Raw genomic sequence first — 25,832 nt, 5'->3', positions numbered from 1 at the left:
TCCCCCAAGAAAGACACTCTTAATATACAGCAATCAGCTAAATACCCAAGATATGCAACTAAGATTCATCACATGCCATACTATTTAATTTGTGCAAATATAAAATGGCAATTGCAACTTAAAAAGTCAAAGTACTTTCAGGACAAGGGAAAACAACCAGATCATTAGTTCTTAAAAACTTCATAATTTTAAGAGTTTTTTTTTTAATTACAGAAAAAAAGGAAAACAAAAAGGGGTTTAAGTGTAAATGTTTGTGGACATCAGATAGCCTAGTTGCCTTGGTTTAAAGTGTTGAGATACCCAACCAGAGGTTATGATTGTATCTCAGTCATGACTAACATGAAAAGTCAGCTGTACTCATTAAGCAAATTTTGCCAGCTCTCAACTAGGTTGCTAGATGAAGCAAAAAGCATTCCAGCTCTGACTCTGGTGCGGGAGGGAGAGGGAGAAGCTGCTCTGAAAGGAGTAGACTTGCCTCACAGGCGATCACCTGAATGTTTGCAAACCATAAAAACAGCACTGAACGAAGCTGGGAAGAAACCTGGTATTTTATCCCACCCTTATAACTGCTGAAAGGATGGCAGTGAGGGAAAGAGCAACCCGTAAAGGAAGTAAAATATTGATTTCAAAGAAAGTAGAAAATAATGTAAGAGAGATTAACAAAGTTGCAGGCAAGACACAAATTAGCTAATATCGTTTGTAGGGTACACAAGTTTACAGGAGTCATTTCATGAAAATTGAAATAATGGAATTTGTTAAGAGCGGGGGGAAATAAAATACTTGACAACTTCCAATGAACACTTAATGTATTAAACATCCATATAGAATTGCATCAGTTTGAAGGACAAAATGTTTTTGTGCATTCATGACGTACGTAGAATAAAAGATATATGAAACTACTGTTTCATACCAATTTTGATTCGGGCTCCAGTTAGATTCTCTTTGTATAACTGCATCTCTTGTTTGTGAACTGGATACACCACTGAACATAAACTGAAACAGACATTAGTTTTTTTTCTCTAGTGGATTGACTATAGAAGTGAAACCCCAACCATGTGTCATTCAACATTTTGTAAAAATATACAAACATGTGAAGCATTAATTTTTCTATTTCCTACTCGTTCAGACTGTAAGCAGCTTACATTGCCAATTGAAAATAATACATTAATTGTTACTTTTTATGTAAAAACACTTGGTTGGGCAAAAGAGGGTCTTAAAACATCATTACAATTTTGTGAAAGGCCTAGGATAACATAGGTTTAAATATCACAAAAAAAATCCTTTCACAGTTTTAACAGTAAATGACTACATATAGTAATACTGCACATCTATATGGTTCTGATTAATATCAGTTTTCTAAGCATTAAATAATACAACACACAAAAGATCCGTTGAAATTTTATACTTTCCCCTCCTAAAGCTTCTTAACCAAGCCTATGGAGGTCTGGGGTCTTCAAATGGGGCCTTTCATCCATGACCTATTTGCATCTGTTCTGCATGCTGCCATCCAAATTTTCACCCATTTCTGCATTTAATCTGTCTTGAATCAGTGGCATTTGTCTTGCATAACATCCTTAAATACATGCAAAGCCTCAAATGCAGTGCCACCGAGAACTTAAAATGTTAGTGGGAAGCTCTAAGGAATATTCATTGTGGTTTCTAAGGTTTGGCCTAAGTCTAAATCCAGCCCAAGAACTCTCAGATTGAGGCAGGTTATGAGGAGACGATGGTTGCCTTCCACTTATAACACTGTATTTGAAGACAGCCATCTCCTCTTCTAGCTCAGCCAAATTTTGTAACAAAGTCACTCTGCCAGGTTAACTTTTTGCAACAACAGTTGAATTCCATAAAAATGTAAAAAGAATCTTCTCCTTGGCTCAGTCTGCTGATAATATTCTGTGTAAGGTGTGCAGAAAAGGTGGCAACCTCATAATGCAGAAGGTCAGCCATTATAAAACCAATGGGAAGATCTCTTCTTTCTCAAGGGTTTAAGGTTTCTGATTATCAACCGATTGCAAAACAGTAAGCAAGCCATAGAAGTATGGCTATATCGCAAAGAAAAGTAAGGCAGATATTGTAAGTGGGGAATATTCCGGACCTCACCTTCACTGACTCATAACACACTCTAAACTGTAGCATACTTTTTTTTAAGATTCACTGCCTCTGCTCAACTACAGGAGGTGGGATTCTTAAAACAATCAGTTTCCTTACATGGTTACTTTACAGAACAAAATGTCAATGCTGGTAATAGAATTTAGTCTACGTTACCTTCCTGATCCAAGCTTGAGGACCACTATTTGTTAATTCCTCATAGGTCAAGACTTGAGCTCCAGTACTGCCTGTGAATTGACCAGGCAGAGAGTTTGACTGAGCCCACACGTCAATCTGACAAAAAGAAAAAAAAAATTGAAACATGTTGAAAATAAGCAACTATTGAATGTTTGCTTCAAATCTGATCAAACCTAAATAACTTGAAGACATAAACATCCAAAACCAGTAATGAACTGCCATCGGAAATAATCAAAATTAATAGGGAGTAAATGGTTAGCCGTGCCTGTAAGACTTCCAGTAATCCTAATCATATTACACCCATGTCACCAATAAACTGAATGCAGTATTTTCTTTCTCCTTTTTCCATTAACTTTTTCCTCTCCTGAAGGGACTGACTTCTTGTTGGGGGGAGGGGAGGGGGGGGGGGGGAGGGAAAGAGAGGGGTTGATTCACAGCTGAGCTCGATTCTGTTCACATCCAGCATCTACCCCACATAGACTACAGACGGAAGTGGGAACAGTGGCCAGTTTAGGTCCTCCCAACTGAGGGCCCCTGACTGAGAACTGCTGCATATAGTGACACCACTATTCCTGGCCAGAATGGAGATGATTGGGTAATTTCCCCGTCAATCAGGCCTGGAGATCACACTGCAGTAAATGACTGGGATTGATTTTACGCACGTAATTTGTATGTAACTATCCTTCACTCACTGTATTTTGCTGGAGAAATCGCCCTGCTTTTATCGGGGGAAGTTGCTGTAGTTTCAGTCATGAGTTCTGTTTGTTGTATTTCCTAGAGACTCTTTTTAAATAGACTCTGTAGACCGTTTGCTATAGTGCACTGTTTAAATAGATTCTCTTTTCTGAGTAAATAGTTTGCTGTGAGTCCTGCCATAAGTCCCACCCTGCCTCCAACTCATTAACTGGCACAATGCAACTCATTGACTGACACAGAGGTGTCAATAGACTGAACAGCTAACTCAGCACAAAGCAGAGATAAACGCTGGGATCCTGCTCTGTATGGCTAGCTACTCATTGACTTAACCTACTGAGCCCTCAGGAAAACATAGGATTTCATTCTTAAGCGAGGTGCATGCAGTTTATATATCTGCACAGATCCACTCCTAGGCTTCCCATGCTCTACTCCTCCATCAGCTGCTTTGAGTTCACGAGGGTTAATTCTTTAGCCTACCAATAATTACTTATAACCTGTTCCTAGATTTATATATTAACATTATTAATATGACCTCATACAAGAACATAAAAGAATTAATGACAGTTCCTACATAGCTTTATCTAAGGTCCATTTTGAAACACGTAGCAAACTCGTGATATGCACTGACAGCACGAAATGCTGCAACAGTGTGCTATGTGTCCCTAAATTAAATCCCACTAGAAACGGAAAACTATGAAAAGTACAGTTAAATATGTGTACAACTGTCCTTTCAGGTAACAACTGTATGTCAGTCTTGTGGCTTCCAATGTGTCATCTGGACCTCTTGAAAAATTTCCTGCTTTATCACACTTGGGTAGCCATTATTCTCTGTACAAAACACACTGTATTAATCAATTACAAGTTAATAAACTACAAATTACTTCTCAATAAACCTGCAGACATTGTGATATCACAATCACTGATTGTTCATTGATGAAAATATCATGAATCAAGGATTTAGTCCTTTGACAGTCAGCATCTACACTGATACCCAGTAATAGAATAAAAACTGAACAAAATCATATTATCAAACCAACAGTATATTATATTATATATAAAACAGTATAATATCTGGTGGCACCGCTCTAACACACTGTGCATACAATCATTCACACAGGATTCATACTCACGATTCTCTAAAACAGCGAGTTCTCAAGCTTGGCTTTGACATTAGGAAAGGGGTGAAAATCAGAAAAAGAAACTCTACATCACATTACCCTGGGGCAGTCTCATACATCTCCTGGTAGTGGGTTACCCAACAGAATTGGTAGAGATCCAAGAATAAGTCACCTGGTCAGCTGCTGCGTGCTCCCAGGTCAAATGCAGTGTGTCCCGATACTGAGAAAAAGTTCTTTTGCTTTGCAAAATGACTTAACAACATGGCTTAACCACAACTTCAGAAAAACAGTCCCTCCTGCACACATTTTTCCCCTGCTCACAGCAGATAGCCTGTGGCCTCTCAGAGTGAAGATGTGAGCACATGTTTAATTATTGGCATTTTTATAGAGTGAATCCGTACTTATTACCAACTAGGTTAAGACTGTCTAAATTAATTTTATCGAGGATCCTTACAGATACAAAAAGAGAGGAGACTCTCTCCCTATTGGCTGGGATGGATCACAGGACCCAGATGTGAAAGGACATCTTCCAATTTTTCTTAATAAATCATTTCCTCATCAATTTCTTCCCCCTCCTCTCCTGAAACATGCGACTCCTGCTGACGTCCAGTTCTACAGGTGACCACAGCCCTCCATAACTCGCCCAAGTGGCCATTCTTATGTGAGCCTAGAGAACAAGTGTCAGCATTCAACTATGGAGAGAAAGGGGAGAGGGAGAGTGAGGCATCAGAGCCAAGCTGGATCCAAGCAATTAGAAATGGGAACCCTGGTTAATTTTTTTCTCCCCCCTCCTTACTCAGCTCAACTTCAATGCTCCATCACTGCCTTGGCTGAGACTGGTAACACAGCATGGTCCAAAGATGAAATCTAGGACCTGACCGGTTTGTATAGTTTATTACCACAACATGGGAGCAAGTCAACTGATTTTGTTTTTTAAAAAATGACATTTAATTTTCACAAGATATCTGTTGCCATTTTTTTGCAGACAGTCTGACCCAGGTGAAAACACATCTCCATGTTTAAGAGTCCCCAATTCAAGCTTCTGAGAAATCTACACCTATCTGTGCATTTTACTTTGTCCAACATGGAATGCACATGCTCTCCCAGTGAGACACACTCCATTTACTTAAGTCCAGAGAGCTTAGATGCAGGTTGGCAAAACAAAGGCTTAAAGACTCCAATGCAGGTTGGCAAAACAAAGGCTTAAAGACTCCAATGTAGGTACAGAGGTACTGCTGGGTTTAACAAGCTGAAGAGCCACAGCTTATCACCATGTGTCCAGTTATTACCACTCCACCCATTTTGCCTGTAGGGTTAACAGTAACAGATCTACCCCTCCAGATTTCATCAGACTTGGGTAGAGAGGGTATAATTTCAAAGTTTGCAGATGACACAAAACTCGGAAATGTAGTAAACAATGTGGAGGATAGTAACAGACTTCAGGAGGACATGGACAGACTGATGAAATGGCAGATGAAATTTAACACAGAGAAGTATGAAGTGATACATTTTGATAGCAAGAATGAGGAGAGGCAATATAAACTTAATGGCACACTTTTAAAGGGGATGCAGGAACAGAGAGATCTGGAGGTACATGTACACAAATCTTTGAAGATAGCAGGACAAATTGAGAAGTCTATTAAAAAACCATATGTGATCCTGGGCTTTATTAATAGAGGCATAGAGTACAAAAGCAAGGAAGTTATGCTAAACCTTTATAAAACACTGGTTAGACCTCAGCTGGAGTATTAATTCTGGACAGCACACTTTAGGAAGGATGTCAAGGCCATAGAGAGGGTGCAGAAGAGATTTACTGGAATGGTGCCAGGGATGAGGGACTTCAGTTATGTGGAGAGACTAGAAAAGCTGGGGTTGTTCTCCTTCGAGCAGAGAAGGTGAAGGGGAGATTTGATAGAGGTGTTCAAGATCATGAATGGTTTTCATAGAGTAAATAAGGAGAAATTGTTTCCAGTGGCAGAAGGGTCAGTGACCGGAGGACACAGATTTAAGGTGATCGGCAAAAAAGCAGCAAGTTGTAACGATCTGGAATGCACTGCCTGAAAGGGTTGTGGAAACAGATTCAAAAGTAACCTACAAAAGGGGATTAGATGGATACTTGAAGGGAAAAAAATTAAAGGGCAGGGCAGAGCAGGGGAATGAGCAGGGGAATGGGTCTAATTGGATAGCTCTTTCAAAGAGCCGGCGCAGGCATAATGGGCCAAATGGCCTCCACCTGTGCTGTATCTACTATGATACTATAAAGTTACAACACGGAAACAGTCAATTCGGCCCAACCAATGGTAAATGCCAATACCGGTCTGTATTGGCATTTACCCTCCACCATAGCCCTTCAACCCCTTTTCCTTCCTTCACCCATCCAATTTAATCTTGAATGCAGACACAGTTTGTTCCTCAACCAATAACCCTGGAAGTGAATTCCACAGCCTCACACTCTGTGTGAAGATGTTTCTCCTATCCTCTGTTCTAACTCTCTTACATTTAATCTTGTATCTATGGCCCCTTGTTCTTGACCCCCTCATCGCTCCATGTCTCAAAGTTTGATCGGCTATACAACAGACATCTGCCTACAGAATGTTGGAAGGACCTACACAGGGCAACCTGCATTGTTCCAATCACCTTGATGTTCTAGACATTCACGTCCAATGCCATGTACCAGGCCAACACAACATCAGCTGTTTAATCCGGGTCCTCATGCCAGTGTCTTTGGCAAAGAGCTGTGCCTGTCGTGAGGCTGACTCCCACTCCAGGGTACCAGTTGAAGCCCTTCCTGAAATTGCTTCCCCATCTTGTCCTAAATGCACTTCACAGCTTGACCCTGGATCTCACACAGGGACCAGAGAAACACCTTTAGCTGTATGCCTAGGAATTCTGAACTATAAAGGAGATCTGCTTGGACATGTCTTATACACTACAATCTGTTGCCTGATCTGATAAAGTAGTAATAAAACCTAATGCATGGGTACGGTGGCATAGTGGTTATGTTACTGGACTAGTAATCCAGAGGCATGGACTAATAATCCACGGAATGTTGGCTTTTATTGCTAGGGGGATAGAATATAAAAACAGGGAGGTATTGCTGCAGTTATATAAGGTATTGGTGAGACCGCACCTGGAATACTGCATACAGTTTTGGTCTCCATACTTAAGAAAAGACATACTTGCTCTCGAGGCAGTACAAAGAAGGTTCACTCGGTTAATCCCGGGGATGAGGGGGTGGACATATGAGGAGAGGTTGAGTAGATTGGGACTCTACTCATTGGAGTTCAGAAGAATGAGAGGCGATCTTATTGAAACATATAAGATTGTGAAGGGGCTTGATCGGGTGGATGCAGTAAGGATGTTCCCAAAGATGGGTGAAACTAGAACTAGGGGGCATAATCTTAGAATAAGGGGCTGCTCTTTCAAAACTGAGATGAGGAGAAACTTCTTCACTCAGAGGGTGGTAGGTCTGTGGAATTTGCTGCCCCAGGAAGCTGTGGAAGCTACATCATTAGATAAATTTAAAACAGAAATAGACAGTTTCCTAGAAGTAAAGGGAATTAGGGGTTATGGGGAGCGGGCAGGAAATTGGACATGAAGCTGAGTTCGGATCGGTCAATGCTCTGTGGGTGGCGGAGAGGGCCCAGGGGCTGTGTGGCCGGGTCCTGCTCCTACTTCTTGTGTTCTTTAGATTTGTGGTTGGGATCAGATCAGCCATGATCTTATTGAATGGCGGAGCAGGCTCGAGGGGCCGATTGGCCTACTCCTGCTCCAATTTCTTATGTTCTTATGTTCTTATGAGTTCAAATCCCACCACGGCAGCTGGAGAATTTAAATTCAATTAATTAAATTAAATCTGGAATTTAAAAAAATTAGCATCAGTAATGGTGGCCATGAAACCAACGGATTGTCGTAAAAACCCATCTGATTCACTAATGTCCTTTAGGGAAGGAAACCTGCCGTCCTTACCCGGTCTGGCCTATATGTGACACCAGACCCACAGCAATGTGGTTGATTCTTAATTGCCCTCTGAAATGGCCTGGCAAGCCACTCAGTTGTACAATCTCACTTAAAAAAAGGCATAATAAGAATAAAACCGGACGGACCACTAAGCACCGACAAAGGCAAACCAAGCCGAGTCGACCCTGCAAAGTCCTCCTCACTAACATCTGGGGACTTGTGCCAAAATTGGGAGAGCTGTCCCACAAACTAGTCAAGCAACAGCCTGACATAGCCATACTCTCAGAATCATACCTTTCAGCCATCATCCCAGACTCTTCCATCACCATCCCTGGGTACGTCCTGTCCCTCTGGCAGCACAGACCCACCAGAGGTGGCGGTACAGTGATATACACTCAGGAGGGAGTGGCCCTGGGAGTCCTCAACGTTGACTCCGGGCTCCATGAAATCTCATAGCATCAGGTCAAACATGGGCAAGGAAACCTCCTGCTGATTACCACCTACCGCCCTCCCTCAGCTGATGAATCAGTCCTCCTCCATGTTGAACACTACTTGGAGGAGGCACTGAGGGTAGCAAGGGCACAGAATGTACACTGGGTGAGGGACTTCAATGTCCAGCACCAAGAGTGGCTCGGTGGCGCCACTACTGGCCGAGATGGCCGAGTCCTGAAGGATATAGCTGCTAGACTGGGCCTGCGGCAGGTCGTGAGCGAACCAACATGAGGGAAAAACCTACTTGACCTCGTCCTCACCAATCTATATGTCACAGATGCATCTGTCCATGACAGTATTGGTAGGAGCGACCACCGCACAGTCCTTGAGGAGACGAAGTCCCATCTTCACACTGAGAACACCATCCAACATGTTGTGTGGCACTACCACCGTGCTAAATGGGATAGATTCAGAACAGATCTAGCAGCTCAAAACTGGGCATCCATGAGGCACTGTGGGCCATCAGCAGCAGCAGAATTGTATTCCAGCACAATCTGGAACCTCATGGTCCGGCATATTCCTCACTTTACCATTACCAACAAACGAGGGGGTCAACCCTGGTTCAATGAGTGTAGAAAAGCATGCCAGGAACAGCACCAGGCGTACCTAAAGATGAGGTGCCAACCTGGTGAAGCTACAACTCAGGACTACATGCATGCTAAACAGCAGAAGCAACATGCTATAGACAGAGCTAAGCGATTCCACAACCAACGGATCAGATCAAAGTTCTGCAGTCCTGCAACATCCAGTCATGAATGGCGGTGGACAATTAAACAACTAACAGGAGGAGGAGGCTTTGTAAACGTCCCCATCCTCAATGATGGTGGAGTCCAGCACGTGAGTGCAAAAGTCAAGGCTGAAGCATTTGCAACCACCTTCAGCCAGAAGTGCCGAGTGGATGATCAATCTCGGATTCCTCCTGATATCCCCACCATCACAGAAGCCAGTCTTCAGCCAATTCGATTCACCCCACGTGATATCAAGAAACGGCTGAGTGCACTGGATACAGCAAAGGCTATGGGCCCCGACAACATCCCGGCTGTAGTGCTGAAGACTTATGCTCCAGAACTAGCCGCACCTCTAGCCAAACTGTTCCAGTACAGCTACAACACTGGCATCTATCCGACAATGTGGAAAACTGCCCAGGTATGTCCTGTCCACAAAAAGCAGGACAAATCCAATCCGGCCAATTACCGCCCCATCAGTCTACTCTCAATCATCAGCAAAGTGATGGAAAATGTCGTGGACAGTGCTATCAAGCGGCACTTACCAATAACCTGCTCACCGATGCTCACTTTCGGTTCCACCAGGACCACTCGGCTCCAGACCTCATTACAGCCTTGGTCCAAACATGGACAAAAGAGCTGAATTTCAGAGGTGAGGTGAGAGTGACTGCCCTTGACATCAAGGCAGCATTTGACCGAGTGTGGCACCAAGGAGCCCCAGCATAATTGAGGTCAATGGGAATCAGGGGGAAAACTCTCCGGTGGCTGGAGTCATACCTAGCACAAAGGAAGATGGTAGTGATTGTTGGAGGCCAGTCATCTTAGCCCCAGGACATTGCTGCAGGAGTTCCTCAGGGCAGTGTCCTAGGCCCAACCATCTTCAGCTGCTTCATCAATGACCTGCCCTCCATCATAAGGTCAGAAATGGGGATATTCGCTGATGATTCCACAGTGTTCAGTTCCATTCGCAACCCTTCAGATAATGAAGCAGTCCGTGCCCGCATGCAGCAAGACCTGGACAACATCCAGGCTTGGGCTGATAAGTGGCAAGTAACATTCGCGCCAGACAAGTGCCAGGCAATGACCATCTCCAACAAGAGAGAGTCTAACGGCCTCCCCTTGACATTCAATGGCATTACCATCGCCGAATCCCCCACCATCAACATCCTGGGGGTCACCACTGACCAGAAACTTAACTGGACCAGCCCTATAAATACTGTGGCTACAAGAGCAGGTCAGAGGCTGGGTATTCTGCAGCGAGTGACTCATCTCCTGACTCCCGAAAGCCTTTCCACCATCTACAAGGCACAAGTCAGGAGTGTGATGGAATACTCTCCACTTGCCTGGATGAGTGCAGCTCCAACAACACTCAAGAAGCTCGACACCATCCAGGACAAAGCAGCCCGCTTGATTGGCACCCCATCGACCATGCTAAACATTCATTCCCTTCACCACCGGCGCACCATGGTGCAGTGTGTACCATCCACAGGATGCACTGCAGCAACTCGCCAAGGCTTCTTCAACAGTACCTCCCAAACCTGCGACCTCTACCACCTAGAAGGACAAGGGCAGCAGGCACATGGGAACAACACCACCTGCACGTTCCCCTCCAAGTCACACACCATCCCGACTTGGAAATATATCGCCGTTCCTTCATCGTCGCTGGGTCAATATCCTGGAACTTCCTACCTAACAGCACTGTGGGAGAACCTTCACCACACGGAATGCAGCGGTTCAAGAAGGCGGCTCACCACCACCTTCTCAAGGGCAATAAATGCTGGCCTCGCCAGCGACGCCCACATCTCATGAACGAATAAAAAAAATAATTTGAATTTTGCATATGAAAAACAACTGTCGATGGTTTTGTATTATGTAAGGATTAAAAATAAAAAGTTAAATGTTCATGGATGTTTATATTACAATTACACTCGCATTTTCCAGCACTCCTCAGAACTTTTATTAACAAAACAATGAGTGTGCTCACTTGGCAGACTTGCTGGAAGTCAAATGTGTCCAAGGCGACCTCATCAATTTTAGTGGATTCTCATTAAATTATACATTACTCATTTTATATCACCTGAAGTTTTGATAACTAGGATAATCACAGCATCAGCCCTTCTTAACAGATGACTATACATGTGTGTCCAGGAAGTCTTGTATTATTTCCTGCAGTAGACAGAAAGTTCTGTTGCAACCTTATCTATTCTCTTCAGTGAAGGCCATCTTACAGTGACTATAAGTCACACAATGATCCCATGCAGCAGTAGTTGTGAAGTGTGGGGGAATGCCTTTAGCATCCAATTGATCAGTAAAAAATAAATTATGGTTATGTGACCTCAGAGTATCTGCACACCTGCCCTATTCATCCAGTTGCCCAGTAGCATAAAATAGGATTGCAGCCCATTATATAATTTTTACATTATATATTATAAAACTGCAACAAGAAAGTAACAAAAGAGATTACAAATTTCTAAACTAATGGTTTATGTTAGTTATTTACAGCATGAAAAGGAATTTGTTCAGGCAGTGATCAACAAAGTTGCATTCTCATTTAGATTATGAGGAAAGGCTATTTCCTTCAAATATCTGATTCAGTTTCTGACACAAGCACCTTTGATCAGTCGCAATAAAACAAGAACTACTGATAAAATGAGCCACTAAGCAAACATTCTGCCAGGGTTTTCACTACTGATTGCTGTAATTGAACATCCGCCTGAAATTACATGTGTGGCTATTAGCTTTGCCGGTGATAGTATCCAGAGTCAATTAATTTGCCAACATTCACGGTCTAGGTTTGTACACGTGAAATGGCTTCTAGGGTAAGGTACCAGTGGATGACTAGCACCTGTGGAACCATACCCCAGAAGGAGTCAGCACATTCAGATGAAGAGGAAAATTGAAGGGACAAAAAAAAACTATTATAATAGATGTAAAATCGGGGGGCGGGGGGAGGTCATGGAAGTGCTTTAAAGATAAAACTAACGTATGAAGGTGCAGGTAATGTTGATATTTAAAAAAGGAATGATGATACAAAAGCGAAGATAAAAAGAAAAGATTTGCATTTATGTAGCACCTCATCACATCTTTCAGAAATGCCTCAAATCACTTCATGCACAATGAATTACTTTGAACTGCAGTGACCACTCTTATGCAAACCTGGCAGCCATTTTACACATAGCAAGATCCTCAATGAAACGAATGACCAGGTAATCTGTTGGTGTTAGATCAGGGAAAAATGTTGGCCAGGACATTAGAAGAATTCCTGCTCTTCGTTGAACAGTGTCATGAACAGCACATCTTACAGTGTAGTACTCCCTCAGTACTGCACTGGAGTGTCAGCCTAGATCAAAGTCCTGGATTAGGACTTGAACTCACAACATTCTTGGACATTCCCAAGCTTTCATTTCAGAAAGAAGTCATAATCCTGAATCTATTTTTCCTCGTAATGCTCAGTCAGTAATTCAGAACTAACTAATGATAATTTCCCAAGACATACCTGTTCCTGTGCTCTAAGTATCATCGACATAGCCTCCACGTCATATGGATTTTCTACAAGACGTTTCTGAGCTGTAGCTCTCTCACTCATTGTTGCAGAGATATCCACAGCCTAGAATATAAAATACTAATGTTACTGCACTGAGCGACAGAATTGCTGAGCTTTTTTTCTTTCTCATGACAATTTTCATCCTCTTTTCCCGGATGTTGACTCTTTGTTAGGGAATAGTTCCGCAGAGACAGCTCACACTCTGGTAATTCGCCCAAGTGGCCAATGTTGATGCATGAGCCAGTGAGTGTCAGCAGGCTATTCGATTGCAGGGTTCCTTCACAGGTGTGTTCAATCCCGTCACCCAATGCCATCACACAGACACCCAAAAAGAGTTGCTAGACAGAGACGAGGTGCAATAACCCTGGCCAATTATCTCATCCTTGACTCAGGAGCACTAAAGCCAATAGTAGCAGCTCTTGCACTGCCCTGTTTCAGGTCAGCTAACTCAGCACAGGCTGGTTATTGAACTTGGAACATTCCTGTCATAGAATCATCGAAAGGTTACAGCACGGAAGGCAGCCATTCGGCCTATCGAGTCTGCGCCAGCTCTATGTAAAAGCAATTCAGCTAATCCCACTCCCCCGCCCTATCCCCATAGCCCTGCAAATTGTCTGTCTGTATGACTCAGCTACTCACTGGATAGACTAGGTGAGTCACCGGCACGAGTAGGATTGCTGTTTAAGAGGAAAAGCAGCCCTCTCATTTCCATTTTATTTAATAAAGCCTCTGACAGTGGTTAATGAAGCAAAATACAATGACATCATTAACTAATTCTATCAGTGAATTAATGAAATGTTAAAAGATGTACCTGAAAAATTAGAACTGTATTAGATTTTAAATTTCAATTTCGACCAAATAATATGTAATAATCTTTTAAAAAATATAAATTTCTACATACAAATTGTGCCAGATCTCCATTTGTTGCAGATTGTCTCAAAGTCTCTCGCGATCCATTAAAAAATAATGAGCACATCCCACGTGTAGAATAGTTATACCCAGTGTATAATTGTTAAAGGCACAATTCTCACCTGAGTACAAACATCTGTAAAGACATCGTCAGTGGTCTCTTCACTCTCTTTTTCCACAGGAACCCACTCACCATAAACATTCAGCACCTCTTTCTTCCTGTGCTGTGTGCCGGAGGAGACTGGGAACTCTTTAGTCAAAGCCACCTGGGTTTTTGCTGCTGGTTTCACTGTGGCATTCTGGTGATAAAGGAACAGTTAGCATTTATTTAAATCATATAAAACTCCCCTCGTCTAAGCAGAGTTGATCATCTCATGTCATTTGATGTTGATCGTGTCATTAGCTCCATCTTAGCAGGAGTGGAGCTAAGATTAGCCCCATCTTGCAGAAGGACATCTACTAGAGAATAGGGTAGAGGTGACAAAGTGTGGACTTTGCTGTCCTCCAAGAAGGAGGAAGTGCTGCAGTGAGTGGATGTTTGAGAAAATTCATTAAAAAAAGTGTTTTTAAAACATATAATAGACAGATTTCAACTTCAATACAATATAGTCCTTAAGAGCTCAGGGTTTTGCACAGAAGAATAATTGTCACATGATAGTGCTCGTCAAATTCTGGTTTTGTAGTCATACAACTGAAGTCTCTATGGGTGGAATGTACCTTTTTGCACATAATTTATTAGTGTATTCCATTTATATTTGACAACATATCAAACAAAATCTCAAGTGTTGACCGAATGCATGACAAGTTTCACAGGACTACAAAAAAACCCAAAATATATGAAAAAGAAAGCACAGAATGTTAGTTTTGCTCTATATTTATGGAAGATAGTTACAGTTTACAAATGAAAATTATACTGTCCAGTGTGCATAGAACAGGAGTGCCTAAACCTTTGGTCTTTATGGGCAATGTAGTTGGATACTTTAGAGCTCCGCCCGCCACGTATAAAGAATTATAAAACACCAATTTCAAAGAATACACAAAAATGCACTGCTCCAAGCTATAAAAGCACTCTCTCTCCCATCCCAAGCCAAGCTATAAATTAACTCCTTGAATTTGCAGCTGCTTCAGGAGTGTATGGCAGAAGGGCTTTGGGACCAGACAACTCAAACTTGTGGGCTATAGTTTGGACTCCACTGGGATAATGGATACTGCAGGTTTGAATGGCATAAACACATTGCTTGAAAGAACATGAGCAAGTTGGAAAATCATTTATGTATGAAACTTTCCATTCCTAATCAAACACAGGGTATTCTATTTATGCAATGTTCTTTATGTAGTTTTGAACTTCTAATTTATATGACTAACGGGGACTATATGGGCCAGCTTCATCACTGACAGAACTTACCTTTGCAGTTTCCTCCTCCACCGCTCTCTTGTATATTCTTTCTAAGAGTAGCCATTTCAGGCAGAGACTTATGAAGGCACAGTGGGATGATGTCAAACAAACTGATTCCTCCTTCGGTGCCCTCCAAATTATGATTAACCAAAACTTGGTGGAAAATAATCTGAACCAAGGGAAGAAATGTACAGTTTCAGCACTTGTTCTTTCCTATTCAATGAGTAACTGAACAGAAGCAACACGGCAGGCTGAAATTTATATTTGCTGTTGTCAATTATTCTGGGTGCTGTCAGGTAATACTATGTTTTGGAACTGAACTAGCAATGGCTGAATGTAGGTGTTAGTATAGTATGTAACAGCTAGTTTACACTGCTGGGTTTGTTCTTGTGGCTGAAATTAGTGCCCATTTTCTATGTTATCTCATTCAAGTTGAATTGTATTTGCGACCAGATGCACCCCTGTAATATGCACCTTTAATTATTTTTGGCAATATAAATAGTAAATCCATTAAAAATATACAGGTACCATGTACTCCATTTTTAAAGGCGGCTTATTAGTTCAAAGGTAGTTAATCAAATTTGCGTTAAAGGCAACCTTTCTTATCCCATTATGCCAGTGAAACACAATTTCACTAAGATGCTGTGGTGGTGCTGCAAAGTCAGTTCCACACTTTGCCTGTTCACAACTCCATGGTGCTGAGCAGAGGCTGTAGATCTTTCCTGGGGAGTAAAGGGGGGGGGGGTTTCCAGCAGGTAACTTTTGCACTGCTCCTGGTGACCAGCCAAGAAAGGAAGGATTTGCATTTAAACAGTGCCTTTCATGACCCCAGGACATCCCATAAGCACTTCATTCTTTTTTAAGGTGTAATAACTGTTGTTTTCTTAAGTAACAACAGCAGCCAACTTGTACACGGGCATAGCAAGGTCCAACAAACAACAAATGAGATAAATGGCCAGTTAATCTGTTTGATGGTATTGGCTGAGGGATGACTGTTGGCCAGGACACCAGAATTCTGCTGCTCTTCTTCACCCAGTGCCATGGGATCTTTTCCATCTACCTGCACATACTCGGCCTCAGTTTAATGTCTTATCCAGCACTCTCAGCAGCATTGAAGTATCAGCTTAGAATACGTGCTCAAGTCCTAGAATAGGGTTCGAACCCGCCACCTCCTGCCTCAGAGGCAAGAGTGCTGTCACCGAGACAAACTGCCAAGAGCAGGATTGCTGCCTCATCCCACAGCAAGTATGTGGTTCAGAGACCTGGGTTACACAGCACTGCAGTCAGTTTTTATTTGCATCCAATTTAATAAAATTGCAATTCACATCACCACAGTATGTCTGTATCTCACATCCTCATATGCTGCATAGTGGGAACGGTTATGACCTGGTGTTCGATGAGGCAGTATACTAAACTTGCAGCCTGAGTTTTGTGACCGTGTTGCACTCCCATTTTGCTGCCTTTTCACTTCCAACTCTCTCCATAAGACTCTCATAACTGTCAACTGATGCGAACCAACTGTTGTTTTTTCCACCTCCCAAAGATGGGATGGTTTGCTGCCACGAGCTACTTGATCCAACAGTTCAAAGAGTTCACATAGGCTGAGACAAACTACATGCAGAAACAAAGAGGGACTTAGATATGGGCTGGGAAGAGAAAGAAAAGAATAGTTTGCGACGGTAATGGCAACATCGATTGTTCAACATGAAATATAACTGTGTTAGGTTCACCTGCTTTGCACTGTGGGTTTCCAAAAGCACTACTGGGTGGTAGTCACACTAATAAAATGTTGTTTATTTTACTTAACACTTAACAGCTATCTATTGATGATCCCTACATTATCAGACTGATTTGTATTACTTTATAGGCCTTAGGCTTGTGCTCTTTACCTGAAGCCAGAATTTTGTCTGCATAATTATCATCTTTGCAGGTTAAAACATTCCATCTCCCAGTTACTTTCCCTGCCTGCTTCTATACTGATCTGTCAACCAGAAGAATGGGATAGTCTGGACCACAGACTTCACATAGTAAGACTCATTTTTTTCTCCTCGAAAGGCATTCCACCCTGCTGAAAAATAGTAAAATATACCTAATAGTGATAGCAGGGTTCAAGTGGCTACACAAGAGGGAAATCAAAAGGCCATTCTGCCCATCTTTGCTCATCCATGCGGGAAGACCTTATATCTCCCCCCACCCCCCCATTCCAGTATCTAATTGTTTCTTAAAAGATTCCAGAGTTTTCACTGCCACTAATCAATGTGGCCATTCCCTGTGTTGATCACTTTTTATGTGAAGAACTTCCTGCTATCAATCTTAAATTTTTCTTTTACTAGTCTGAACCATGTCCTACTCTCAAAATTTAACTTAAAGTAATATTCTAGATTTACCCTTTCTTTACCTATAAATATCTTACAGACCTCTATAAGATCACCTCTTTCCTGGATGAGAAGCCCAAGTTCCTCCACATTTTTCTTCATAACTCAGACTTTTACACCAGGGATCAGCCTTGTGGCTCTGCACTGCCTCCAATGTCTCCTTTGTTTCTTGGTAACTAGAACTGGATACAGTACTCAAGGTGTGATTTGACCAGTGAACTGCACAGTTTAAATACAACCGCCTTTAATTTGCATTCTACTGTTGTAGCTATGTAGTTCAACATTTGATTGGCTCTGTTGCTGGCTGCTCTGCACTGGACATGTTGAGCATCAAGTCTACTGCGGCTCCTATGTCTCTTTCAAGTTCGTCCTAAGCTATTTCAACACTAACTTGCATTTCAAAACTATTCATGGAGTACACGTCACCCATTTCCCTTCCAATGTGCAATGCTTTACTTTACACTTGTCTGCATTGAATTCCATCTGCCATTTTTCTACCAATATACATATTTTATCCATCTCATTCTATAATTTCTGGGCTACCTCCTTTAATTCCACTGCCCCTCCTAGTTTGGAATCATTTGCAAATTTGACTATTTCTGAATCTAAATGATTGATATAAATTAGAAACAACAGTGGCCCCAATATTAAGCTCTGAAGCACCCCACTCAGTACTCTTCCTCACCCCAAAAAAACTCCTCCAACAATTGTTTTCCACCTGTCTGCCAACTTCATAACCGTTCAAGATCCCCATAGCTTTGAGTTGAACTACGCTTTTCATGTGGAACTTTGTCAAATGCCTTTTGTAAATCTAAATACATATTATAGGATTTTCCACCATCCAAGGGCTGACATTTCCTCAAAGTGTTCGGTCAAGCAAGATCTTCCTCTTCCAAAGCCAAGGTGGCTGCTGTTTACTTGATTACTGTTATACAGATAATCCTCAAATATACTCCTGATAATCGATTGGGGTGGCTTAGTGGTAAAATGCACCACATGGTTGGGTACTAATCCACATGGACCAGAAGGTCTCCCGGTTCAATCCTCAGTCTAGGCTGAGTTAGCTGACCGCATGCTGGATCAGCAATAGAGGAGCCACAACTGGCCTCAGCATTCTGGAGGTAGGGATGAGGGTTTAAAAAAAAACATTAGCCAGATCTAGGCTTGCTTAGTAGCATCACTAACCTACCAATACTCACTCCAGTCTCTAGAACATTACTGGTTGCATTCATAGAGCCATACCTCAGGAAGGGGAAGGAGGGGAAGGCAAATTTATTACATGTTTAGTAGTGCTAATGTAGTCATATTTTTCATTTAACAACTGAGTGTAAAACTGGCTAATGTGATAATCAGATTTTTATTGCAATAGCTATCAGTAGAATAACGAACCCATTTTACATATAATTATCATCAATATTGAGTTGTACCAAATAAAGAATATGCAACAAGAAATTTTCGGTGAAAAAATGGTCAAATGTAGAATACAATTGACAATTTGTTCTGGACCAATGCACACAAATACCTGTTAAATTATTACAACCAATTGATTACCTTAATGTTCTGATAAAATTATTGTACAAAAGCTCTCCAGGTGACTTAGTAGCGCCCCGTAGCCATATAACTGAGGTGGGTCTCAGGTTCAATCCCTGATGTGTACTGAAATAATCTCAGGCGGGGCAGAAGTTGAAGTGCTACATTTCATCTTAGCATTTAGACGTTACAGAGGTGACAAAAATTTCAACCATGGTGCCTAACCTGATTCTTAATCAGGGATCCCTGCTGCAAAAATGCACCTGCATGAATGTTAGGTGAGGACAGGATCAAGCTTGCCACAGATGCCCTCCATGGGCAAACAGACTATCAACACTCCCCTTCTGGGTTCAAACATGAAAAAACCTCCATTTCAAAACAAAAGGACTAGTCTCAAAAATGTTTCTGTGCATCAGTACATTTCTGGATCACAAGACAGTATATGTGGCATTTATGATTATACTAAATAGCATTAAAATAGGAAACAGATGTTTCAAATTGCACTTTGTCACCTTGTCACAATGTGTTTCAGTTGACATGCCTCAAAATGCTTTAGATCTAAAAACTACATCTTGCTGGGTTCAATATATGGCTTCGCACGCATGTAGGTGTCAGCATCTCTGATCAACAGATCAATAGTTAAACTTAAAAACTGTGATTCCTTTAAAGTCAATACTTTCTGCTATTTTTGTTTTGCATTTTCTCTCCCCTCCACTCCCGAAGAGATTGATTCCTGATGAATGGTACCATGGATGCTAAGCATCCTCCAGTTCATAACACCCATTCTTCACGGGTGAGCTTAGTCAGTGAGTGCTGGCAGTCTAATTAACCATAACATGAAGAGGATGGGACTGGATCATTGCCAAGCCCAATCCCGTCCTTACCTGATATCCACACACACACACCTTAAAGCAGGGGCCCCTGGAGCGTGATCAACCAGCAGGAACCCTGGCTGATTTACCCCTCCCTAGCACAAAGTGCTGGAGGCCAAATATAGTACCACTACTGAAAGCAGGTAATTCAGGAATCAAAACTGCTACCTTGTTTTAATTACTCATCTGGATTTACCAAGTGAGATGTCAGGTGAGCTTCTGCTAAATTTCAAATGGGTGAAGATTCAGTCTTGAGTGATTTATGCAGCTTAAAAATGTAACCCCTAAGAAAATCTTACTGTTGCTTTTGCCCTTTGCACAATGCAAGACAAAAGGCAAGAAATGATTGTGAGAAAGCTTTCTGTATAGAATAGGAACTTTCTGGTTCCAAACCTAGAAATGAAAGGCCAAATGATACCATTCGTGTCCAAACATTTGAATGAGATTCTTCCAGCACTTGTGTTGAATTAAACATTGGAACAAAAATAATAATGAAGCATCTTCCTAACTCAGCTTGAAATTGTGGCAAATATTCCTTAACGACAAACACTGAAGCCCACTACAAAATTCAACTATATCCTTCAGGTTACATAAAATAACTTGGGCTCTGATAATTCAGTTGGTAAGGTCACTATTTGATGTGACATTCAGTCATATAGACCAAGTTGTCCCATCGCCTGGTCGCTACAGTTAGCAAATCTCAGCCAGAGTGGCAGAAGGGATGTAAATAATTGGCTTTGGTGCCTTGCCCCCACTACAGCTGGAGGACCCACTACTAATCGTTATCCAGTACACCTGCTGCAAATCGCACTATGTGGACAGCATCAAACTTGCATGTGCCTCCTCCCCAAATCAAATAGCCCGACGCTGTCTCAGCTCATACATGAAGAATGTATGGCTATTCCCCATTGGGAGTCAATGTTTTCAGGAGGAGGGGAGAAGTTGCAATTTTAAAAAAATAATTAGATGAACAATACTTGAATAAGTGTTACATAGAGATTGCTACGGTGTTTAAATCATTTTTCAAAGGAACTCAATCACACTCACTGAACATATGCAATGAAAGCACAGCATTTTTCAAAAAGAATGATCAAAAGAATTAATGATTGTACCATAGCAGTAAAAAAAAATCACCAGTACTTAAAGAAAATAGGAAACAAAATACAATTGGAAATTCTGTCTCCTTCTAAACCACAATGTGAAGTATAGTATAGCATAGCAGGTAAAGGAAATGAGAAGAAAAAGTGATTTGAAAACATCAACGTCTCAGTTGGCTGTGGATAAATGCACTACATGGTGTGATATTAAGCCATACAGAGCAGGAAGATTCCAGGTTATGTACTGAATTAACTAATCTCAGCTATCAACTAGCATCAGTTTTCCTGGGTTAAGAAAAGAATAGCAAAAAAAGTCTGGGTTCCCATTCTTGTTGGAAGTGTACACGCACGGTCATAAAGGACAGGAATTGAGCTTATCTGTTGGTACTTATGTTCAAGTAGGCCACCAATGCTTAGACATGAAGGCTCTTACGTTGGCTGGCAGTAAGATTTGCACCTAACAATGGGCCACCATTTTTTGGAGAGGAGTAAAGGGAGAAAATAAAAGGTAAATAAGTAACTACAAACCAGTACGTTTTAGTTAATTTTCAGTGAAGGCAAAGAAATTGTAAAAGCAGCAAAAGTGGTGGTGAAGAAAAAGAGAGAATGTCATCAAATAGAAGTTAATGGTTCAGTCTGGGCAAAAATAAAAGGAAATAATAGCCTTCCCTTATTCCAGATGATTCAATGAGTAAATATACTAGAGTGTGGTATTTGGTCACATAGACAAGGTACAGCCCAGGTTTGATCGCTGTATGTGCTCTATACCAAGTTGTTTGATCTTAGCCAGAGCACAATTGGCATTAGCACCCCTAGGCTAGGTGGGAGAGAAATAATCAGCCAGGTTACTAACCAGTGATGCCTACTGGAAAGTGAGCATGTGGATGTAGGATTTGCCTCAGTTGTAACGCTCCCAGATAGTAGTTTAAATCCTTTCTTGGCCCTACCCCTCTCCCACAACCATCTCAGAACACTCTGTTTATTTGAATCCTGCCTCGTGCATCTCTCTATCCACCACCCCCTCCCCTACAATTGGCAACCGTGCCTTCAGTTACCTAAGCCTCACACTCCGGATTTCCTTTCCTATAACCATTCACCTCTTTGTCTCCCTCTTCTCCTTTAAGGCCCTCAAAATCCACCTTTGGCCAAGCTTTTGGCCATCCCTCCTAATATCTCCTTCGCTGCTTTGGCGTCCACTTTTTTGATTATGCCTCTGGGTTATTACATGCCTAAGGACGTTTTTCTACATTAAAAGGTAATACATAAATGCAAATCATTGTTGTAATTCACCAACAATCAATAGCCAGACTCACATAAAATACAACAGCTATTTGAGAACTGCTGGTAAATTCAAGAGGAAGCTGATAATTATTTGGCAAGGGAAGCAATTGAGGAATGTGTGAGATAGAGTGGTGTATACCTTCTGAACTGGCCTGTTGGTCGAGAATGGTCTTTTCCAGCCTCATAAATTCTTATGTACCTATGACTGCTGGCTTGTGGAACCATGCACCAGACTGGAATAGCACCTTCGGAAAGGTGGGGGAGTAAGAAAATTAAAAGAGAACTATAATCACAAAATATTAGTGTAATAATTTTATTACAGAGATGACAGCTCAAATGACAAGTTCTGGAATGAAAGACACACAAAATTAAAAACTAGCAGTGTCAAACAATAGCTAAAAATGTATTACATATTGATGAATATGCTAAAATGAAATTTTTTCCTCCAGCAGCAAGAAAAAAAGCACAAACACACACCTGGAAACTACAGACCAGATCATGTACTGTTCCTGGCTGAAGTAGCACACAAGTCTTTTTCAGGATCATGAAATTGCCTCTTCAGATGTTAGCTGAATTGCAATGCCAAAGTCTGCATCAACGTTAGTGGACAATACAGTTTGTAACAAACTGGGAGGAATCTGCACCTATCCTTCTTGGGAAGCATGGGGCAACTTCCAACTGCTGTGGTGTTTGGAATAAGCTACTTCTACTTATCCCAGTCTAAATGGGAAGTGACGAATAAGCATTTGAAGAAGGGCTCAGTTTTAGACGTTTTTTTCAACCTTGAGGGAAACATGCCTGAAGTAGCCGATCCACTGCTTCGTCAAAACAGAGTGAGTACTTTCAGAAAAGGAAAGAAGTAAATAACGAGCATCTGGTGCTTCAGGTAGACTTCTCTGAAACTACACAACCCAGTACCAAAATGAATTTCAATGTGCTCACTGGAACCAAGCTTGGACCACAATCTTCAATGCTGTAGACATAGCACCTGCAAAAGGTTTCTACTGTGGGTAGCTGGATAATGGTTTAAATACTGGATTCTGGGGGGATGGCAGAAAAACATATTAAGAAACAATTTTGATTCAAGATTACAAGTATTTATTCCCCCCTCCTCTCCTGAAGATACCAATTCATAGCAAGGTACAGTTCCAACGGTACTATCAGCCCCAATATACCACACCTAAGTGACCATACTACACATGTAGCCAGGACAGGAAATGACTGCAGGTTTTTCAACGATACAACCTGTCCTCAACAATATTCGCACATGACCATTTTCCAGGAGTCACTGGATAGTGATCAAGAACAAGAATTGTTATAAGAAACAGCATTTCTCACAGGCCCTCTTTGGATATTGTTTGCATGAACTTGAGATTGTCTCAACCTTGTTGACTAGTGCGTCCTTGGTTGATCACGTCATGAGCCGCCATGTCTCCATTATCATCAATGTTTCTAAGCATGATGGCATGGGAAGCGTTACCATCTTGTTGTGGAATGTACAGGGGTCAGCAGGTGGTGTTCGGCTTACAGAGAAATTGATTGACGTGGACACAAAGCAGGTTTAGGATACAGCAGACTTTAAATGTGATTGTGGGTATATAAGCAAGAACCGTAAAGCATAGATGTTAAGAGTATTCTCGGAGTGAAGACTGGGCCACTCAATTGTTATCACAAGGGCCTTTGGGACTGATCAACCTTGTCGATGTTAAGATTTGCACGGTTGTATCCCAACGTCTTATTTAGTATGCTATAATTGTACTTTAACACCTTTACTCCTTGTATTGTAGCTTCTTAATGAAATCTTTATACTTTGGAACAAAAACACCTTCTAGTCCATTTGTTCAACAAACCAACCTTTAAACAAATTACTTACAACTGTGACTGATTTTGTCCCTTCCCTATTCCAAGGACTCTGAGGCTTAACATTTTGCCCCTACAGCCATCCCAGCAGAGATCAGCTAGTTTAGCACAGACTGGGAATCGAGCCATGGCACTTCCTGGTCTGTGCTATTAACAGGTCCTTCAAGTCTCCCAATAGTCAGTCTGATGGACAAAAGTAAACCACTACATGGTATTAGTATGAATTGACACTGCATACAATTCAGATCTGTCTGAAATCTGAGCGGCCTTAATCCAGGAGTATCAGGGTCCGCTCGGCAGGGCTCCGACCTGTGCTGGGGGGGAGGGGGGGGGGGGCAACACTGAGGAAGAACAGGCCAGAGGCCAACAAGGGCAGCTAGCAGCAAACCGGTAGTTGAGAGGCATATCCAAGTCACAGGAGCCTTGGCAGTTGAATGAGAATATGCTAGGGGAGTCAGAACGGGGCCCCAACCCTGATTGCTCATGGAAGGGAGCATTGGGGTGTAGGAAGGAGGGGGAAGAGAGGAAACAGTGGAAGGAGGTCATTAAACAAAAATCAATTTAATACCACAACATTTCAAAGTTTAAGATATTTTATTAATAAAGTTAAAACATTTAATTACAATTTACCATCTGAAATTTTAGGGAAAAACAAGACGGCAGCTGAGCTGACACAGACAGCTAAGAAAGCTGCCGCAGAACCAATTGCGATTGTGCAATCAGAGTGACAAGTTTAAATACGCAAAACTCATTTTAAATGTGGACATAGTATTTTGTAATGGAAAAACTGACAAAAGTATGACAAAAATGTAACAGGAAGTCAAGTGGTGTAGAAAGGAAGTGTGCGCAGACAAAACTTTTATATATAATTGATCTCGAAGAGTTGTTATATTTTTCTAAAGCGAATTTGTCTCGATGAAATCCAAAATCCTTGCAAAAGCTAAATGAATGTTCTTGAGCATTCAACACTGATAGCATTAGACAAACAACATCTGTAAATTTTGAAAGCTTCTTAAATAGGTTAAAGGACTTCAAAAGGGGCTAAGGTTGCTGATCACCGGGATCGTGTGGATGACCTCGTGAAAGGTGAGTGCAAAGAAACTGTAATTGGTCTACATATCAGTACGAATGATATAATGGGTAGAAATCCATGTGTTTTGCAGAATTCCTACAAGGACCTCATTGCAAACCTCCAGAGTAAAGGTGGAAGGGTAGTGGTCTCGGGGCTTTAACTAGTCATGTCCAGATCATTGGATTCAACATCTAGCTTCAGGATCTTTGTAAAAAGCAGCAGCTCCACTACATTGACAACTGGGATGTATTCGCTGGACAGGGTAAGTTGTTTAGGCCTCCATCTAAACTTTCGGGGAGCACAAAGGTTCGCATAGGGTGTTGAGCTTGCTTTTAGCAAGCATTTAAACTAGATCAACATGGGGATACTGCAGATATGTTTAAAGATAGTTTTATCAACCTTGATCATTCTAAACATACTGTTAAATCAGGTAGGGGGCACATAAGAATAAGTAACTCTAAGAAGGAAGATGAGAGACCTTTACATTGTTTCTATGAAAATGCGAGGAGTGTTAGAAACAAATTGTTAGAACTGCAATCATATGCTGCCTTGGAAAAATGTAATATTTTATGCATTTCTGATACACGGGTAGATGAAAGTGATGGGGCAGAAATTC

The 25,832-nt window shown here is 41.6% G+C and overlaps 1 protein-coding gene across 8 annotated transcripts in view; it reads right to left on the bottom strand.

Moving 5' to 3' along the window:
• The window catches only part of LOC137327427 (protein SON-like), a 52,545-nt gene that overhangs the window by 8,736 nt on the left and 17,977 nt on the right, over positions 1–25,832 (bottom strand). For 4 of the 8 annotated variants that reach the window (XM_067993218.1, XM_067993219.1, XM_067993223.1 and 1 more), the window contains 3 exons: positions 13,856–14,032; positions 12,777–12,887; positions 2,269–2,385 (listed from right to left, as the gene is read on the bottom strand). In XM_067993218.1, coding sequence (XP_067849319.1) covers positions 2,269–2,385; positions 12,777–12,887; positions 13,856–14,032 — 405 coding nt within the window. Of the gene's footprint in view, positions 1–910; positions 994–2,268; positions 2,386–12,776; positions 12,888–13,855; positions 14,033–25,832 lie in introns of all 8 variants that reach the window. The other 4 variants (XM_067993220.1, XM_067993221.1, XM_067993225.1 and 1 more) reach the window with 2 other exon arrangements.

Source organism: Heptranchias perlo, chromosome 11 (genome assembly GCF_035084215.1).
Source record: "Heptranchias perlo isolate sHepPer1 chromosome 11, sHepPer1.hap1, whole genome shotgun sequence".
Lineage (NCBI taxonomy): Eukaryota > Metazoa > Chordata > Chondrichthyes > Hexanchiformes > Hexanchidae > Heptranchias > Heptranchias perlo.
Note: the sequence above shows the minus strand (reverse complement) of the source record. Positions and strands in the feature narration are given on the sequence as shown.